The sequence below is a fragment of the Dermochelys coriacea genome, chromosome 16, assembly GCF_009764565.3.
Source record: "Dermochelys coriacea isolate rDerCor1 chromosome 16, rDerCor1.pri.v4, whole genome shotgun sequence".
Classification (NCBI taxonomy): domain Eukaryota; kingdom Metazoa; phylum Chordata; order Testudines; family Dermochelyidae; genus Dermochelys; species Dermochelys coriacea.
In genome coordinates this window covers 5,312,808-5,328,966 of record NC_050083.1, presented here as the reverse complement: position 1 = coordinate 5,328,966, position 16,159 = coordinate 5,312,808, and the positions used below count along the sequence as shown (strand labels likewise).

At 51.6% G+C, this 16,159-nt stretch overlaps 1 protein-coding gene across 2 annotated transcripts; it reads right to left on the bottom strand.

The window, feature by feature from the left end:
• Window positions 1–363: 363 nt before the first annotated feature.
• On the bottom strand, window positions 364–14,300 carry LOC119844397 (POU domain, class 5, transcription factor 3-like). 2 transcript variants are annotated; one of them, XR_006276061.1, is made up of 7 exons: window positions 13,315–14,281; window positions 6,755–6,869; window positions 5,978–6,107; window positions 2,698–2,702; window positions 2,545–2,659; window positions 2,283–2,447; window positions 926–1,065 (listed from the first exon to the last, which is right to left on the bottom strand). XR_006276061.1 is itself a non-coding variant. In XM_038375156.2 (5 exons), exons 1-5 carry the CDS (start codon window positions 13,918–13,920, stop codon window positions 814–816), a joined length of 1,269 nt encoding a protein of 422 aa, XP_038231084.1. In that variant the 5' UTR covers window positions 13,921–14,300; the 3' UTR covers window positions 364–813. The 2 variants fall into 2 exon arrangements, 1 of the variants encoding a protein (XP_038231084.1); XM_038375156.2 differs by lacking the exons at window positions 2,545–2,659; window positions 2,698–2,702 and having other exon boundaries at window positions 364–1,065; window positions 5,977–6,107; window positions 13,315–14,300.
• Window positions 14,301–16,159: the final 1,859 nt, after the last annotated feature.

The following is a 16,159-nucleotide window of genomic DNA, read 5'->3' as shown; positions in this document are numbered from 1 at the left end:
GCTGAAGGGGTGGGGGTGGTAGAAGACAAGACAGCTGCAGCCTTTGCTCTACAGCCAGGCAGGGAAGGCACATTAAATACAGGTGGGTCTGGAATTGTTCAGTGAAACATTTTTCTCCTTGGAAAATGCCAATTGGTTGAGTTGGAGAGCTGGGGCAGGTAAAGATGTGTCTATGTGCCCAGGGAGCAAGGCTGAGCCACAGGCTAGCATTTGCCAAGGAGACTTAAGGGCCCCAACTCCCACAGGCAGGCAATGGGCACCCTAACTCTCCTAGGCTCCCTGGAACTAAGAGCCCATGGGAGTGACAGCCCCCAGGGGCTCGCACAGCCCTGCTGCATGCAACAAAGAGACACAGAGACAGGATCATTTTAAAAACTAGAAAGGGCTAAAAAGGGCTTTTTTTTTTCCCTTCTCCAAACTAAACAATAGATAAAACCTTGTTTGCAAATGAGTGACGAGGCCCCGCCCCCGGGGGGAGGGGCAGCATAGGTAGCTCAACTCAAGGTGGGGGGGACACAGGCTCCTTGCAGCAGGAGTGATTCGGAGCAGTGGGCAGCATAGGGACTTGCTCCACAGCGCAGGGTGATCCGCTCCCTCTGCCCAGGTTGCTGCCTCTCCCCCTCACACAAAAAGCAAATAGAAAACAACACAGTGAATCCCTCCTGTCCCCCATCCCACCCCCCCGCCCCGAGTCAGGCGTCTGGGGAGCAGCTGCAAGATCTCTAGGGTGCTGTTCTCTCCAGGGAGCCAGCCAAACAGCACCGCCAAGGAAACACCTCCGTCCAGCTCCCAGGGAACCCCCAGCCCCCAGGTTCAGTTGCTGCTGTTCCCCATGGAGACCGCCGGCTGCAAAGCTTGAGGGAAGATCTCACCCTTGTGGAAAGCCGGCATGTAGATGGGAGGGGGGGGACCCAGGGCATAGGCTTGGGAGCTCACTGCAGCAGGCAGGGCGGGGTGCGCCAGGGCCAGGTTCATGTCGTACATGGCTCCCTCGTTCTCATCGCCGAAGGGCAGCAGCAGCCGCTTGCCCTTTTGACGCCGGTTGCAGAACCAGACTCGCACCACCTAGGCGGAGATGGGAGAAGGCACAAAAGGGAAGATGGATCATCCCAGCCTGTTCAAACCTCTCCCTCGGGGGCAGAGCCCCCCCACACTCTGTGTCTAGCGAGGAGCAAAGCAGCCAGGCAATTTGGGAGCTTCAAGCTCTTTTCCAGTGGGATGTTTTCTGCCTTCCCTCCACCCCCACAAGGCCCGACATACCCTCCCAGCTCAGCAGTCCCAGCTGGGAGCGCTTTGGTCAGTCAGGCAGAATGATGGATCTCTACAGAGCCCCAGGGCACCCTGACAGTCCCTAGCACATACGAGGCTGTCCTGCAACAGGGCTACATTCCTTCACCAGGTGCACCCACTAATTGAGGCAGTCTGGGGTCTAATCCCACCTCTTGGGACCCACCTGATTTGGCAGCAATCTGGCTACCAAAGGAGCCCACGTGCACTCTTGTTGCATCCATGAATCAGACCTCCACTGGGAGGGGAGTGACATGGGCTGGCAGTTGGTGCTAACACACTCCTATTGCTGTTTGCTTTGTGCTCGATGCACAGCCCTCTGAGTGGGAGCGTGGCAGCCCCTGCACTAGTGTTCACCTCCAGAGTAAAGGTCTGGAGTGGAGCTGGACAGTAAAGGGTAGGGGTGGTGGGGACACTGGAAAATTTCGGTGAAAACAAAGGTTAAATTTTCAATGGACAATTTAAATTTTTTTGGCAGAAATTCAAATACCAGAAAATGTCAGCTGCCACAGTGCCTACCTAATGGTAATTGCAGTTTGGATGCCAGATGCCCCCCATTCCAGTCTTCAGGCTGGGCTACATCACCCACTATGCACCACAGCCTCCACTCTTGTGGTGGGAGGTGGTGCCTCATGGGCCTCCCTAGCCATGGAGCATCATGGGAAATGTAGTCTGACTGGGAAATCCAGCTCATGGAGAACAGGAACATGAGGCAACTGAACTACAGATCCCATGAGGCACCACGGTATCATTTCCAAAATGAAATTGTTTTCCACAGGAGGAGGAGGATTATCCAACAGACTTTTTCTGTGAATAATTTGGTTTAGTCATAAATCCAATTTTCTGCTTAAAAAATAGTTTTGATGGAAAAATTTCCACCAGCCCTAAATTGGCCTTTAGAAGTGCCCCATTAGAGAATGTGTTAGTCATTCCTAAGGACCTGACTTCTGAACATGCTGTTCTCCCCATCGCTGGGGAGCTCCAACTAAACCTACATCTTTGTCCAGGTTGAGATCCTCGGCGATCTGCGAGATCTGCTGGGGGCTCGGCTTCACGCACTTGCGGAAGAAGTTCTCTAATGTGCCCTTGACGTTGTTCTCGATGCTGGTCCTACGCTTCCTCTTCCGGGCCTGGGCCAGCACTTGCTCTGCATTGCACAGCTGGAAAGCAAGAGACACAAACCCGCAAAAGCCATGGCACTTGGTTACAGGTCGTCCCTGTGGAACAAATGTTCCCAGCTCCTCAGGGCACGCATACCTGGCTGGGAGAGGGATAGGGCCAGGGCTGAGAGATGCCAATCCAACATGCTGCAAATCAGTGCTTGGATGGAAAGGGATAAAGTGGCAGGTTTTCAATTCAAACTGAAATGTTTCTGAAAATTGTATTTAGTTTCAGAAATTTCCCATGAACGTTTTCAAAAATGAAAAATTTTTGATTCTTTCTTTACCGGGGGAGGGGGGGGAAGAAGAGAAAAATGTGGTTTTCAACCAGGTCCATTTATATAACCATCTACAACATATAGTATTCGTGCCTGTAGCATGATTAAATCATTTTATTAGCCCTTTATAAAGTCTGTATAAATGTACACTAATACAAAGGGTGACCAATTATTTGGAAGAATGTTAAAAGGATTTCATTAAAATATTTCTATTCACATTAAGATTTTGTAATTTTTAAATAGATTCAAACAAAGTGTTTGGGAGTCAAAGGGAGTTCAACTCCCAAACTGCTGCCCCACCCTCATTATCACGTGGAGTAGTGCTGGGCATGCCGAGCAACCAGCTTCCCTGAACACCCAGAGATGCTTTAGAATAATTACTCAAAAGGAACCTGCTCACAGGCCCTGAGCCTGCACCTTGGGCATTTTGCCATTGACCTCAATGGAAGCAAGATCAAGATACAAATTGCTTCAATAATTTCACTGGCTTTTCCTTTCCCTTTAGTGAAATTCCTTTCTTTACCCTTCCAGAGAATCTACGCAGTATAGTTAGCAGGTTGTGCTAGGTTAATCCTCCCCTGGACTACAGCATGTGGGATTTAAATGCTGTATTCTAACGGGCACATCACCTCCCTCTCCTTTCTTCTGGCTAAGCAGGAGAAGTTGCGAACCACGCCACGGGGTAAAGGAAAAATCCCTGGTTTTCAGCCTTCCTGCAGCTGCTCCTCACTGGAAGTAAGGATATGGGGTGAAATCTGGGCCCTACTAAAGTCAAAATTTGAGCAGACTTCAATGGGGCCAGGATTTCACCCAAGATCTTCCAATAGTCTGCTCCATCCTGCCAACCTCGCTGTGCCCCTGGCAACTGCAGAGCGTGGGAGAGGCTCCGGGTGCAGAGGACCTTCTGCCAGGTACCCACCTGCAGAAACCTCTGCAGTCAGTGAAGAGTGTGACTGCTCAGCAAAGAGTCGTTTGCCCCCAGATTTGCAATATGGTCTCAGATTCAGCCCCTGGCCCTTGTGCCATGGTAACCCAACCAGTCTCACACCACCGACTATGGCTATAACATTTAGGAAGACGGGAGCCTCTCTCCAGATCCACCCATGACAGCAGAAAACGACCACGATTGCCTTGTTGGAGGCTATCGTGATATCTGGCTGCTCCAGGATCAGAGCCAGTTGAAGAATCTGTTACAAGTTATATTTTTTGGGAATCTTAATACATTTTCCCATCAAACAATGATTTTAAGTTCTTCCCACTCTTTGACCATCTCCGCAAAAGGTTGGACACTCTCCATCACATGATAGTCTGGTCAATCGGCTAATTGTTTATTTACAAGTACATCTGCCCTACCATTGGAGTAGACGCTGCTACTCCAGTAATGCAAATGGCAAATGTCTCTCTGAAGCCAGGCCAATGAGCAGGGCCTGGGAGCACTGGCAGGCTGTGGTTGGGACAGTGATGGACAGCTGCAAAGGTTATCGCTAGACACTGGAAGTCCTCATTTACCCTGCTCTCTATCCAAGAGGAACCTTCCCTGCTAAAAGTATCAGCTCAAGGCCTCCTTACACTGGTGCTATCGCAGCTCACTGGGAAGCAGGCTACCCCACTGGTCTATTGATAAACCTGCAGCCCTAGGCATTGGCTATCACAGAGGTAAAAAAATGTCATTGATACCGTGATTTTTCCATGGCTTTCTTTGCATCTGGGATTTCATAGGCTGAGGAGCTAGGGGGACCACCCAGGCCAGGGCCCATCCACTTGTATCACCACAGCTCAGGGCAGGTGATCTGGTGGTGCCATAGCCAAGAAGGGGCCAAGGCTGGGTGTCTCAGGGAGAAGGACATGCCCACAGGCCAGAGCAAGGAGCCAGGCCAGCCCCATGGGACAGGAGCCACCACTGTAAGGTCAGTGCCGGGTGGGCTCACTCTGCACCCTTCCCCCCCCCCCCCCACAACCAGGCCTCCCATCTCCCTACCCCACCATGTCACACCCTCCCACTTCAAATGACTTTACAACCACTGCCTGCAAAAGCTGTGACTAACTAAATTTATCAGGACTGCTCAGAGATTGGATTTAAACAAAACAAAACACCACACACCACACGTCGTGACAAATCTGCAGCCCTACCAATACCCTAACGCCAGGCCCTTCCACACTGGGTGGGACGAAGAAGAGATAAGGTGGAATTTGATGAGCCATTCTCCAGGCACATCAGAGCAGAATGTCTGCAAGAGAATCCATGGGTCTGTTGGATTAACTAGGAAGTAAAGGAAACAATTAAGAAAGATAAGGAGGTTGCAGAGAAGTTATAATTTCTTTGCCTCAGAGTATGTCAAGGAGATCCCGACCCTGAGCTGCTGTCTCAGGTCAAAGACCAAGGTGTTGAAAGAGGAGCTGCTGGAACAAACTGATCAAGAGCAAAATATCGGGAGGCCTGGGCGACATGACCCAAGAAATTTGAATGCAAGAACAAAGTGTCTGAGCTGCTAACAAAACTCTGCAATCAGCTGCTATCCTGGGGGCTGCAGTGGGTGCCTAGAATCTCATACAGCCTTGCCCCAGGTACCCACTCCTACACAAGGGCTTGCAACAGAGTCCCGGGAAGGCAGCCATACAGCTGTCTCCAACAGTGCCTGTGTCAGAGGAATCATCTCCCAGCTAAAACTAGTGCTTTTAGAGACCGTTTACACAGCCCTGACCTTTTACCTGCAGGACAGGGGCTGGTCAGTGATGAGAATCTCATCCTCAGACTTTGTTTTAGAAAGAAGGCTAGTAAGAGGAGACATGACGGGGGTAAGCAGAATAACAAATGGAAAAAAAGAAGGTAGATCAGGCATTCCTATCTACCCTCCCTCATAACACATGAGCAAGGGGTGAGTCAATGCAACTGAAAGACAGCACATTTAAAACCAGTAAGAGGAAATACTATTTCTCCCTCAAAGTGCGTAACTAACCTGTGGAACTCACTGCCCCAAGGTATCAGCAAAGCCTAGGGCTGAGCAGGATTCTCCAGAGGCCTTGGACATTCTCATTCTCCAAGCACAGCAGAAAGGATAAAACACATTCAGAAGGGATGTAAGCCCTCCTGACATGGATCAAGCTCCAACTGACGGGGGTCAGGAAGGAACTTGCTCAGTGACTCTGCTACTTCACTAGATGCCCATTAAGGGGTCACGTACACCTTGCTCAGAAGCAGCTAGTCCCAGCCATTGGGCTGACCCAATCTGGCCCACCCCATCCTCACTTACCTCTTGCAGGCTGTCGCTGTTCTCTACCTCGTTGAGCCAGCGCTGCAGCAGTGGCTTCAGCTTGCACATGTTCTTGAAGCTCAGCTGGAGGGCTTCAAAGCGGCAGATCGTCGTCTGGCTGAACATCTTCCCTGGGAGGGAGAGAGAAGCACCATTCGCTGCAGGCCTGGGGCTGCCAGACTCCTTATCCTATACCCCCAGCACACTAGCCAGAGAGGAAAGAAACCTGCCCACTACCTGACCCATGCATGGAGCATCCATTACTCCAGGGGCTATATCCATGCATGGGAGACCCCCCGCCCCAATATTGCACAGTCACCTACCCACCTCTGGGGCAGGGACCATGGTGGTCTGCTCCCTTCACCTGCTATCTGGGGGAAGGAGGGGCATCTTCTGTCCCTTACCCCCATAAGTGAGGCACTGGGGGAGCTTAAGTCCCTCCCCCACAGACAGCTGGATCTAGGAATCCACTCTGCCCCACATAATTTTGCTTTCCCCCCCAGGATCCCCATCTCCTGTTTGAGCCCCTCCCTCAAGGCAGCAGCAGGGAGCAGGGACCCCCAGGTTACAGCATCATGTTGGGGCTCCCCCTGGAATCACCACGGTATTCACACTGGGTTCACTGCAACAAGTATCCAAAAACCCTTCCAGCCGCTTTGAACATCCAATTGGGAAGAAGCTGCACAGCACCAGTGGGGATCCAGGGGCTGTCCCTCCCTTCTGCATCCAGAGACACCAGATGCGCTTGGGAGGGGTGGGGGAGAAAAGCGAAACTCACCATACAGAGTCCCCAGAGCCATCCCCACATCAGCCTGTGTGAACCCCAGGGTGATGCGCTTGTGTTTGAGGTCTTTGGCAAACTGCTCCAGCTCCTCCGAGGTGGGAGTGGTGTCCTGGCAAAAGCAGCAAAAACGTTTCTGTGAGGGGATAAAGGAGCCCGCTGGGGGCTGGCAAGGAGAGAGGTGGATTCACTCGGGCATTTCAGGGATGGATGCAAATCCAAGCCCTAGAGAGATGGATCCCAGGTCTACCGCTGCAATCAGGCTCCACCACGGCTTTCGTGGCAGATGAGAGGAACGCGAATTGGCTTGGTGAAGCCCTCCGCTTGTTTGCATGGACAAACCAGCATCCTGCAGCGTGAGGATGGCAAACAATCCCAGAAGGAATCACTTTCACCTGACACCGAACTAAGAGCTCTGCTGGGATCCAAGAAACAGGCTGATCCCTCAAGCTGCTCTCTGGCTTTCTGCTTCACAGCGGAATGTCTGCCTAGACTGTCCCTCAGGCTCCCTTGGCCTGGCTGCCCACTGCAGTGGGAAACAGCTCAGCCACTACCTCCCCCCCACCGGGGTGATGAGGTCTGGCTGGCGAGACTCGGAGCTGGAACAGCATGGTGGAGGAGGGGGGGGGGTGCATGGTGCTACAGGTCAGTGCTGAGAGGTATTAAGCTGGGCCATTAAGGGAAGCTTGGAAAGGTCAGTAACTTTTTAAAAATGAAAGCTGTAGTTCTGCAGACATCGCTGCCTTTAAACACCCCCTTGCTCACCAGTGAAAGCCTCTCACTCCACCCTGGGGAGTGGACAAGCCAGGTAATCAGTGCAAGGGATGGCCATGGAGATTCGTCGGGAAGAGACTGAAGCTGGCATGCTGATGCCCTGCAATACCCCGACCCTCACATCCCCCCCAGCCAGGATACATTTCCTAGGGTCAGTTTGCGGTGGGGATGAGAAATCCACCCAAGACCAGAGATGGCCCTAGTCACCACAGACCTGAGCACTGCACTACCCCATGCACTGCCCTGCAGGAAGGCAGGGCAGGACTATCTCTGTTTTCCAAAGGGTCAGCGGAGCAACTTGCCCAACACAGGGTGGGTAAAAATCATGATAAAAAAATACAACTTTTTTTTATTTAAATCAGATTTCTCATGTATAGCTGTTGCCTTTTACTCCCTTCCTGTTTTATAGTCTTAAATGGCTAAAGTGGCTGATCTTGTTTAGTTTCCGAATTGTTAGTCAAGTTGCAGATTTTACGGTGAAGTTTTTCTTTTCTACTGAAGTTTCAGCCTTGAAACTCTCAGCCAGGCTGTAAAAAAAGAAAAAAAAAAGTCCTGGGCCTCACACCACAATTTCCTCCCCCCCCCCCCCCAAATAGCAGCCAATGCTACCGGGCCGCCACACTGCACTTCCACAAATCAAGAAAGTCACAACGCTTTGACCAAGCTACACTCCTCCCTCAGGTTTGAAGTGCGAAGTCAATAGGACTTGTGCTTCTAAGTCACTTAGAAGCTGTTGAAAATCCCACCTTTAGGATTTTATGGACCTAAACATTTTGGCCTGTCTGTATAAAGTAAGTTCACAGCAAAATGTAGTTAATGCACTGGGAAGATGAAATCATTTGGCATCGCTGACACTCTCTGGCCACCTTCTCTGAAGTGTCTGAGCACCTCATAATATTGAATGTCTCAAACCGAAGGGCTATTCTTTACCTGGGGAACCGAGTAAGAGCCTGAGGTGCTGTCTACATTACCAACGTACATGAGTGGAACGACGTCGCTCAGGGTGTGGATTTTAACGCAGTTACACCAACTGAACTCCCGGTATAGACAGCGCTGTCGAAGAGCGTCCTGTGGACACACAGCTACTGCCTCTCGGGGAGGTGGAATTCCTACACCAATGGGAGCAGCTCTCCCATTGGGTGTTGGTAGCATCTTCACTAAGCGATACAGTGCACTGCAAGTGTAGACAAGCCATGAGTAACTTACTCAAAGTCACACAGAGCCTTAGGTGGAGCAGGAAGTTGAATCTAGTGTCTACACTAGCACTTTTGTCAGTAAAACTTTTATCAGTTGGGATGGGGGAGGGGAGAAAACCACCACCCCTGAGCAATGTGTCTGGATAGCACTACATTGGCGTCTCCAACAGAGCTCATTGGGTGTGGATTAATTGTGCCAACAGGAGCGCTCTCCCCCATTAGCATAGAACAGCTCCACAGGAGACCTTACAGCAGTAGATCTCTAGTGTAGACACAGCCTTTGTCTCTCAAATTCTAGGCCAGTGCCCTTATTGCTGGGCCACCTTTTCTCTCTACACTGAAGCAGTTTTGTTTTGAAGGGACAAAGATTCTATGCCACTAAAAGACTTGTTTGTAACAGAAATACAATTTTAGCCCATGCTAACAATTATGCATGTGCTTAACTTGGCGCACAGAAGCAGTCACATCAAAGTCAATGGGACTTTTCAGCCGAGTCAAGTTACATACGGCCTAGTGACTGCTGGACCAGAGCCTTCATTTTCAATATTTTGGGGTTTGCCTATTGCAGTTTTGCAAATTCCAATTCAGCTCCCGAAGCAGGAGTGGCATTTACCATTTTGTAGGGACCTCTCCCATCATCTATCCTGAGCTCCTGAATGACACAGGACAGAGAATTTCTCATAACTTCTGTTTGAGCTAGAGTAGATTTTTGAAAAGCTCATCAACGTTAATCTAGATTCTGTGACAGAGGCAGGAACTGAACCTCCATCCCAAGGAGTCACAGGCCAGTACCTTGCCACTGCACCATCCTTCTCATGGGCCCCCACCCTCCTATACTACTTCCTATCCCACCCTACTCCCACATAGAGGGGAAGTTGGAGGCCAGATCCCCCTCTGCTGTAGGCAAGCTTCCACCAAGCGATGCCCATGGACACCGGCCACGTATCTTCCCTTTTGTGAAGGTTGGGAAGTACCTGCTGCTGGGTCTTCTCTTCCCCAAGGAAGCCAGCAGGGAGAACACACCGACCTATGCTCCAAGTCTAAGTCCTGCTTCTGCAGAGGGGCTCCAAGCAATGCCCTCCACCACCAGCAGGTGCCAGTGTGTGTTATGTTTGACACTGTCTCACCAGCTGAGGGCCAGTGGCCAGGTGATCTAGAATCAGCCGCTGTCAACTTCCTCTCAGTGCTAACGAGAAGGCTCAGATCCTCAATAGTGTTCCGGTTCCTAATTCCAGGGGTATTTAGGAGCCTGAATATCTGAAGATCTGGGCCCAACAAAACAAAAAAGGATCAAACCCCCCTTTAAAATCAAAGCAAAACAAGGGCACAACTCATCTAAGCCACTGGGAGTTCACAATGGAAGAGAGATGGGCTGCAACCAACCCAGCACCCAGACCAGCAAAGTTTTGCTATGAGAAGGGGCAGAGTCACCTTTCAATCAGCTCTCCTGCTCGCTTTGACAATATGGCACAATGGCACAACGTGCAGGGTGGCAGCAGTTGCCAAGCTGCAATTTAAGACGGAGATGAAAGCATCATGGGCCCAGTTTCTCATACTTTGCCTCATCATGGACACCTGTGCAGAGGGGTACAAAACGCTGGGCAACCTGAATGATGGCTTCTTACCCACATGTTGCCCCAGATGTAAGTCTCAACATGTGGTCCAGGGCAGGAGAAGAGGAGACTCAGAGCACCCTACAGTTTGCACAGAAAGCTGCCATCTACACACACACACACAAAATGTGCATGCACCGTTTTGCACACACAGATTTCCAGAGCTGCCCTTCTCCCCACTTGGAACTGTTGTGGGACAATTTATGAAACAGGTTTAATTAATTAGTTCATAGCCTTTCTGAGCAGTGGGCGGTTTTTGCAAATACAGTCACTCCTGCCAACTGAGGGCCCAGTGAGGTACTGGTACTATCAGCAGTTAACAAAAAAATAAAACCAAATCCAGGGCTGTGCCTTTTAAAATTTTTGTCCATCATAAAGAGTCCAGAAAAGAGTTTTTCCTTCTGTTTATGATTTATTTTCTTGTTTTTCCCCCCCTTAGAAATATCAGGAATGTCAATTCTGATTTTCCCTGGCTGTTCTGGAAGATCTGCCAAGGCATGGCAGGGCTTCTCCACGCACGACACTTTGCACCAGTTTCCACTAAAAGCAGGTTTTTTGATTGATTTAGTTAAAGTGGTGCAAACAGCAGCATGGACACGCTTAAGTCTATTCACATGCTTAGTTCTGGCTTAAACTGATTTAGCTTAATTACCTGCAAGTCAGGAATATGACCAATTTTTAAATTATTATAATCTGGAGGGAGCTGGCCTACACACTCTAAATATCTGGATTTTTAAAATTCCATTTAAAATTAATAATAATTGTCATGCCGATGAAAATATTTAAAGCAGGCAGCTCCGGCATCTGAGGGGCTGCATGCACAGAAGAGCTGAGTGCACAGACATAACAGAAGCATATGCCATCCCCAGAGACAACTGAGTTATCGCACTGAGGAGCGTAGAGACAAATATTTTTGTTCTGCAACAGCCAGCAGAGGGAGCCCACGGTAAAGCCGCTGCTCAGAACCAACCGTGCCAGTGCCAGTGCCTGATAGACACGAGGGGCAAACATGGCAGTAAAAACGGGAGGCCCCCCTGAAAGCATGGGAAGAAACTGTGTGGTGCTGATCTCTGGATCCCAAAGAGCCCAGCACTGGGGCAGCTGGGCAACACAGCTTAGCCACACTGAGAGAAACCTCTCTGAACTGGGGGTGCCCCTGCTGGAAATGTGCTCAATGCAGTAAATCATTTTGGAGAGCAAAACTCACTCCCCACCGCCAATGGGACACAATCAGGGGTCCACTTTTGCATAAGCAGGAACTCAACCTCCTTCCTGAACCTGGGCAGGATGGGAGGTTACAAAGGTGGGAAACAGACCTCTAGCGAACTCACGTGCTTCCCAGCCTTGGCATCCTTCTGGACTCCTCCCTACTACTAGATTCCCAGATAGTCCGGAAACAGTTTCTTCCCCATCCTGACAGAGGAGGGCCCAACCACTGCGAGAGCCCCATCACCGAAATGTGCTGCACTTAACATGGACAGCAACAGCTCTGAAGAACATCCAGCCAGCTAGCCCAGAGTGCAATGACCCAACTATTAAGCACCACAGGCCACTTTTAACCACCTGCTAGGGTCACTGTGCTGGTGCCCCAGGGAAGACCCAAGGTCATCAAAGCCCTCTGCAGGCTGAGCTGAGGGGGAGAGGGAAGGTTGGGTCCCTGGTGGAGAGTGGAAGAAAGAGGGAGGGAGGGAAGTCATAACATGAGGCTAGCAAGGTTAAACTCAAGCTCTGCTAGGCATGTGCCTGTGTGGGTCTGGTAGGCCCACTCTCCTTGGTGCCCAGTGCTGTAACCTCTTCCCGCAGACATCCCGGGATGAGTTATGCAGGAGGTCAGACCAGATTATCCTAATGGTCCCCTGGGGAGAGGGTGCTGAGAACTGGGAGCTCCTGGAGAAGCAGAGAAGGGAAAAGAAGAATAAAAAACAGAAAGGAAAATACAGAGAAAAGCAAAAAAAGATACCAGTAATGTGCAGCAATCGAGGGAGCTTCAGAACCACCGGCCTAGGCAGAGGTAGGGAAACTCTAGCATGATTTGGGAATGTAGCTAAACCCCCATTAACACTACAAAGCAACAGTGTTGTAACTTAACCCCCTTGTTAAGTGCAAAGCGCTATCATCCCATGGGACCTGTCATCCTTCCTTTCCCCTGCTGTCCCTGGGTCTATGCCTCTCAGCTGGTCTTTAAATCCCCCAGTCAAACAATTCTGTCCCCTGGCTGGCTCACACCACCAGTCCCTCTACACTAACTCCCAGCTCTTACAGAGCATTTTCCATCAGATCTCACAACGCTTCCCAGGAGCCGAGTTTCATTCTCCCCATCTCCGAATGATGATGGTTTGGAGTGAGACAAAGTTTAAATCTCTACCCTGGCATTACAGAGCCATGGTCACTTCATGGGCGGGGAGAATCAAACTGCAGCTGAGAGTCTGGATAAAAGAATATCGATCATCATAAAGCACCCTGGTGCTTTTTAAAAAGCGGATTTATAGGTCTGCACACACAGGCAGCACAGAGTCAGATTTTTAACAGGTGTAACTCAGGGTTGCTCTGATTCACACATCAGACAGGGATCTGGCCCACTGTAACAGAGCTTTTAGTCTGGGTTTGTGGACGCCACCTCCAGGGAGCACAAGCCATCAGACAGACCCGTCTGTTCAGAGCAGATCGGTCGCTACCCGCCCTTCCCAGCCACCCCCGCTAGGAAGCTGCTCTCCAAGGAGGCTGTGGCAGGAGAGATGTGCAGCTACAGAGCAGTGGGGCTGTCAGGGAATGTGGGAGACAAGGTCACCCCAAAAGCATCAGACAGAGAGAGAGGAAGAAAAATGTGGGCGCTCCTCCTCTCCCCCTTGGGATAAGCCGGAGAACTGGGGGGAAATCCCTTGAGAAAATGCAAAGCGGAAAGGGGTTAGATGGGGGGCGATCCCCGGATTGGGGAGCGGGGTCCGGCGAGGGGCCGCGGGGCTGCGATCCTTACCTCGTCCCCACTCTCACTGGACTGGCCTCCCTCGCTAGCCGCCCCACTGGAGCTGCCGCTGCTGCCCAGGCTGGAGAGGCCGCTGGGGGGCTGGTGCGGGTCGCCGGGGTAGATGGAGTGATGGGCCCCCGGGCAAAGCCCGGCCCCTGGGAACGTCTGGCCGGGGAGGGGGCCGCGGGACGCCGCCGCGCTGTGCCCAGCCAAGGCAGGCCAGAAAGGGCTGTTCCAGGGGTGGGCGTAGTAGGGGCCCGCGGGCAGGAGGGCGCATTTCGCTTCTGGGGAGCCTTCTTTGCGCCCCTTCTCCTGGCCGGGCTCTTCTTTCGGCGCCTGCCCGCTTTCCAGGAGCTGGGGGCCTTGGTGCCCCCCAGCCATGCCCGGCTGCTGGCAGGGCTCTGGGCCAGGGAACGGGCCCCAGGCCTTAGCCGGGCCGGCCTCCCCCACCTGGAGCTCGGGGGGCTCGTACTCCGCTTTGAGCGCTGGGAAGGGGAAGAAAGGCGGCTGGTGGCTGCTGCTGTAGCTGCTTTTGCCGAACTGGCCGCTCGCATCCTGCAGGACCCCGGCCCCCAGGCTGAAGGGGGTGGCGGGCAGCCCCTCCTGGCTGAACATGGTCGCCCCCAGGCTGCCCGGAGCTGGGGCGCTGGAAGGGTCTCGGAGCCCCTAAGGCGCCATGGCCCAGGCGCGATCAGACTAGGCGAGGGCCGGGAGTCTCCGCATGTTGGCAGGCTCACGGCAGGAGCTGGGCACCAGCGGGGCCGTGCGGGCCACGGCAAAGCCCCTCCATGCTGCAGAGACCCGACTGAGCCCCTAGGCCGGCCAGGAGCCTGCACTGAAGGCCAGCCAAGGGGCTACCTCCCCCGCCCTGCTCAGGGACCAGCTTGGGCGTCTCTGTTAATTGCCCAGGCTCAGCTATTGGCCCCTTTAAGACAATTGACACCAATAGGTTGTAAATGAACTTGATTCTTTTGTGTGTGTGTCGGGGGTGGGGACGGGCATCTTGCAACCACCTTGATTAGAAATAGCTTCAGACTCCGTGTATTCCCCCCACACCTCTTTAACTTCCCCATGGTTTTGTGAGGGCATCAATTGAGAAGGGAAATGAAAAGGACCAGCTGCATAATTTATTGGTGGTGGGAATTATTCTGCTCGGATCCTGTTTAAAAAGGCCGGAGCCCTCCAGGGAATGTTCGCTCCGATATTCAGAGCAATAAACCGTTTGCACGTGGGTTGGACTCCAGTTGCAATTGCAAACCCATTTGGATGGTCAGTTGCTCCCAGCAGTTTGAGGCCAGGTTGCAAAATCCTTGCCCTGCCATGCCCTGATTTTGCAATGGTTGGTATATAGCAAGGGTCGACTGGGAGCTGAGTCACCCTCTCTCGGAGCACAGGGACACAGGCACATTTGAGGAAAATGAAAAGCAGCACATTTACAACTGATACTCAAACATTTTATTGTGCAGCACACAGTTCACCCTTGGAACTCAATGCCACAAGATTTCACCCAGGCTTAGAATCTAGTAGGATTTTTTGGATGAGAACAATCACAGTCACATTCACTAGGACTAAAAATATACATGAGGAAACTGAAACCGTCCTACTTCAGGGCACACAGCAACCAATCACTAACTGACTGGGGTAGGAAGAACCCTAAGGGCCCATTATTCCATTACTGACTGCCAGGGGGTCTTTGGCCCTTCTTCTGAAGCAGCTGGTGCTGGCCACTCTCAGACAGGTTACAGGACTAGACCTACGATGCACTGCCAGAGCAGATCAGCCCCCTTTGTTCCCTTGTGGAAAATGGAATCAACAATCTGTCTGATGGGCTTCCTCTCCCCTGGCTGCAGAGTGTGAGCTGAGATCCACCACAGGGTGTTGGAGTACTGAGACAGGCTCTGCAGATGCCCTATCTATCCCGGCCTGCTCTCCCAGAGAATCCAGGATTAAATGATTAGATAATGATGGGTGCACCCTACACATGTTTAATGGTCTCACCACTTCCTAGCAGCTCCATTGCTTCCCTGTTCCCTGCTTAATGAATTTCCAAGCTATGGCTGCAAAACATCAGAGCCCCTGGGAGAGAGCTCTGGTGTCTCCCAGTTGTTTTCTTGGGACGTATTTACAGGCACAGGATCCTAATCTTAACATGGTGAAGGGCCTGGGTCTTTTGTTTTATTTTACTGGTCTCTGGCCTCTAAACTGAGCTGATCACGAGCATTGCTATCACACTCATCTGCGGCACAATGGGACACAGTCACTATGTTCTCGGTATGTGATTGCCACTTGACAATGGTGTGGTTGGGCCTGGGTTAATTACACTCCCGCAAACCCTCCCCACCGCTCCCAAAGTAACTTTCGACATATTGATTGCAACGGCCAGGATTATCCTTTCAATGCATTATGTAATGAGCATAGCTCGGTGCATACCTCCCATCACCTCCATACAGTCCCTGCAGCAGGGACGGGAGATGCCAGTGTCTGGGCAGGATGAAGCCTGGGGAACGTGGGAGCCGGACAACTTCAGCAGCATGGCGCTTGCCTGGACCCAATCTGCTACCAGTGACTTCATCTATTGATTAACTTGGCTGGTTGATAACTGTTGTCTGGAGTCTCTCACTCAGAGATATGCCAAAGAGATAAGTCTGAAAAGCTCCTTTCCTTTGTGTTTGGGATAGAGCCACCAGCAGGCTCTGAAGAGAGGAGAGGCTGTCACTGATTTATACAATTGCTGTGGATTGTTGCTGGTGGGCTGCAAGCTGCTTGTAGTGGCTATAAAGAAGAGCTGAGTACCCTTACTCCAACTGAGGTCAATGGGCTCTGCAAGATGCTCAGCGCCTCAGGGGGGAAATGC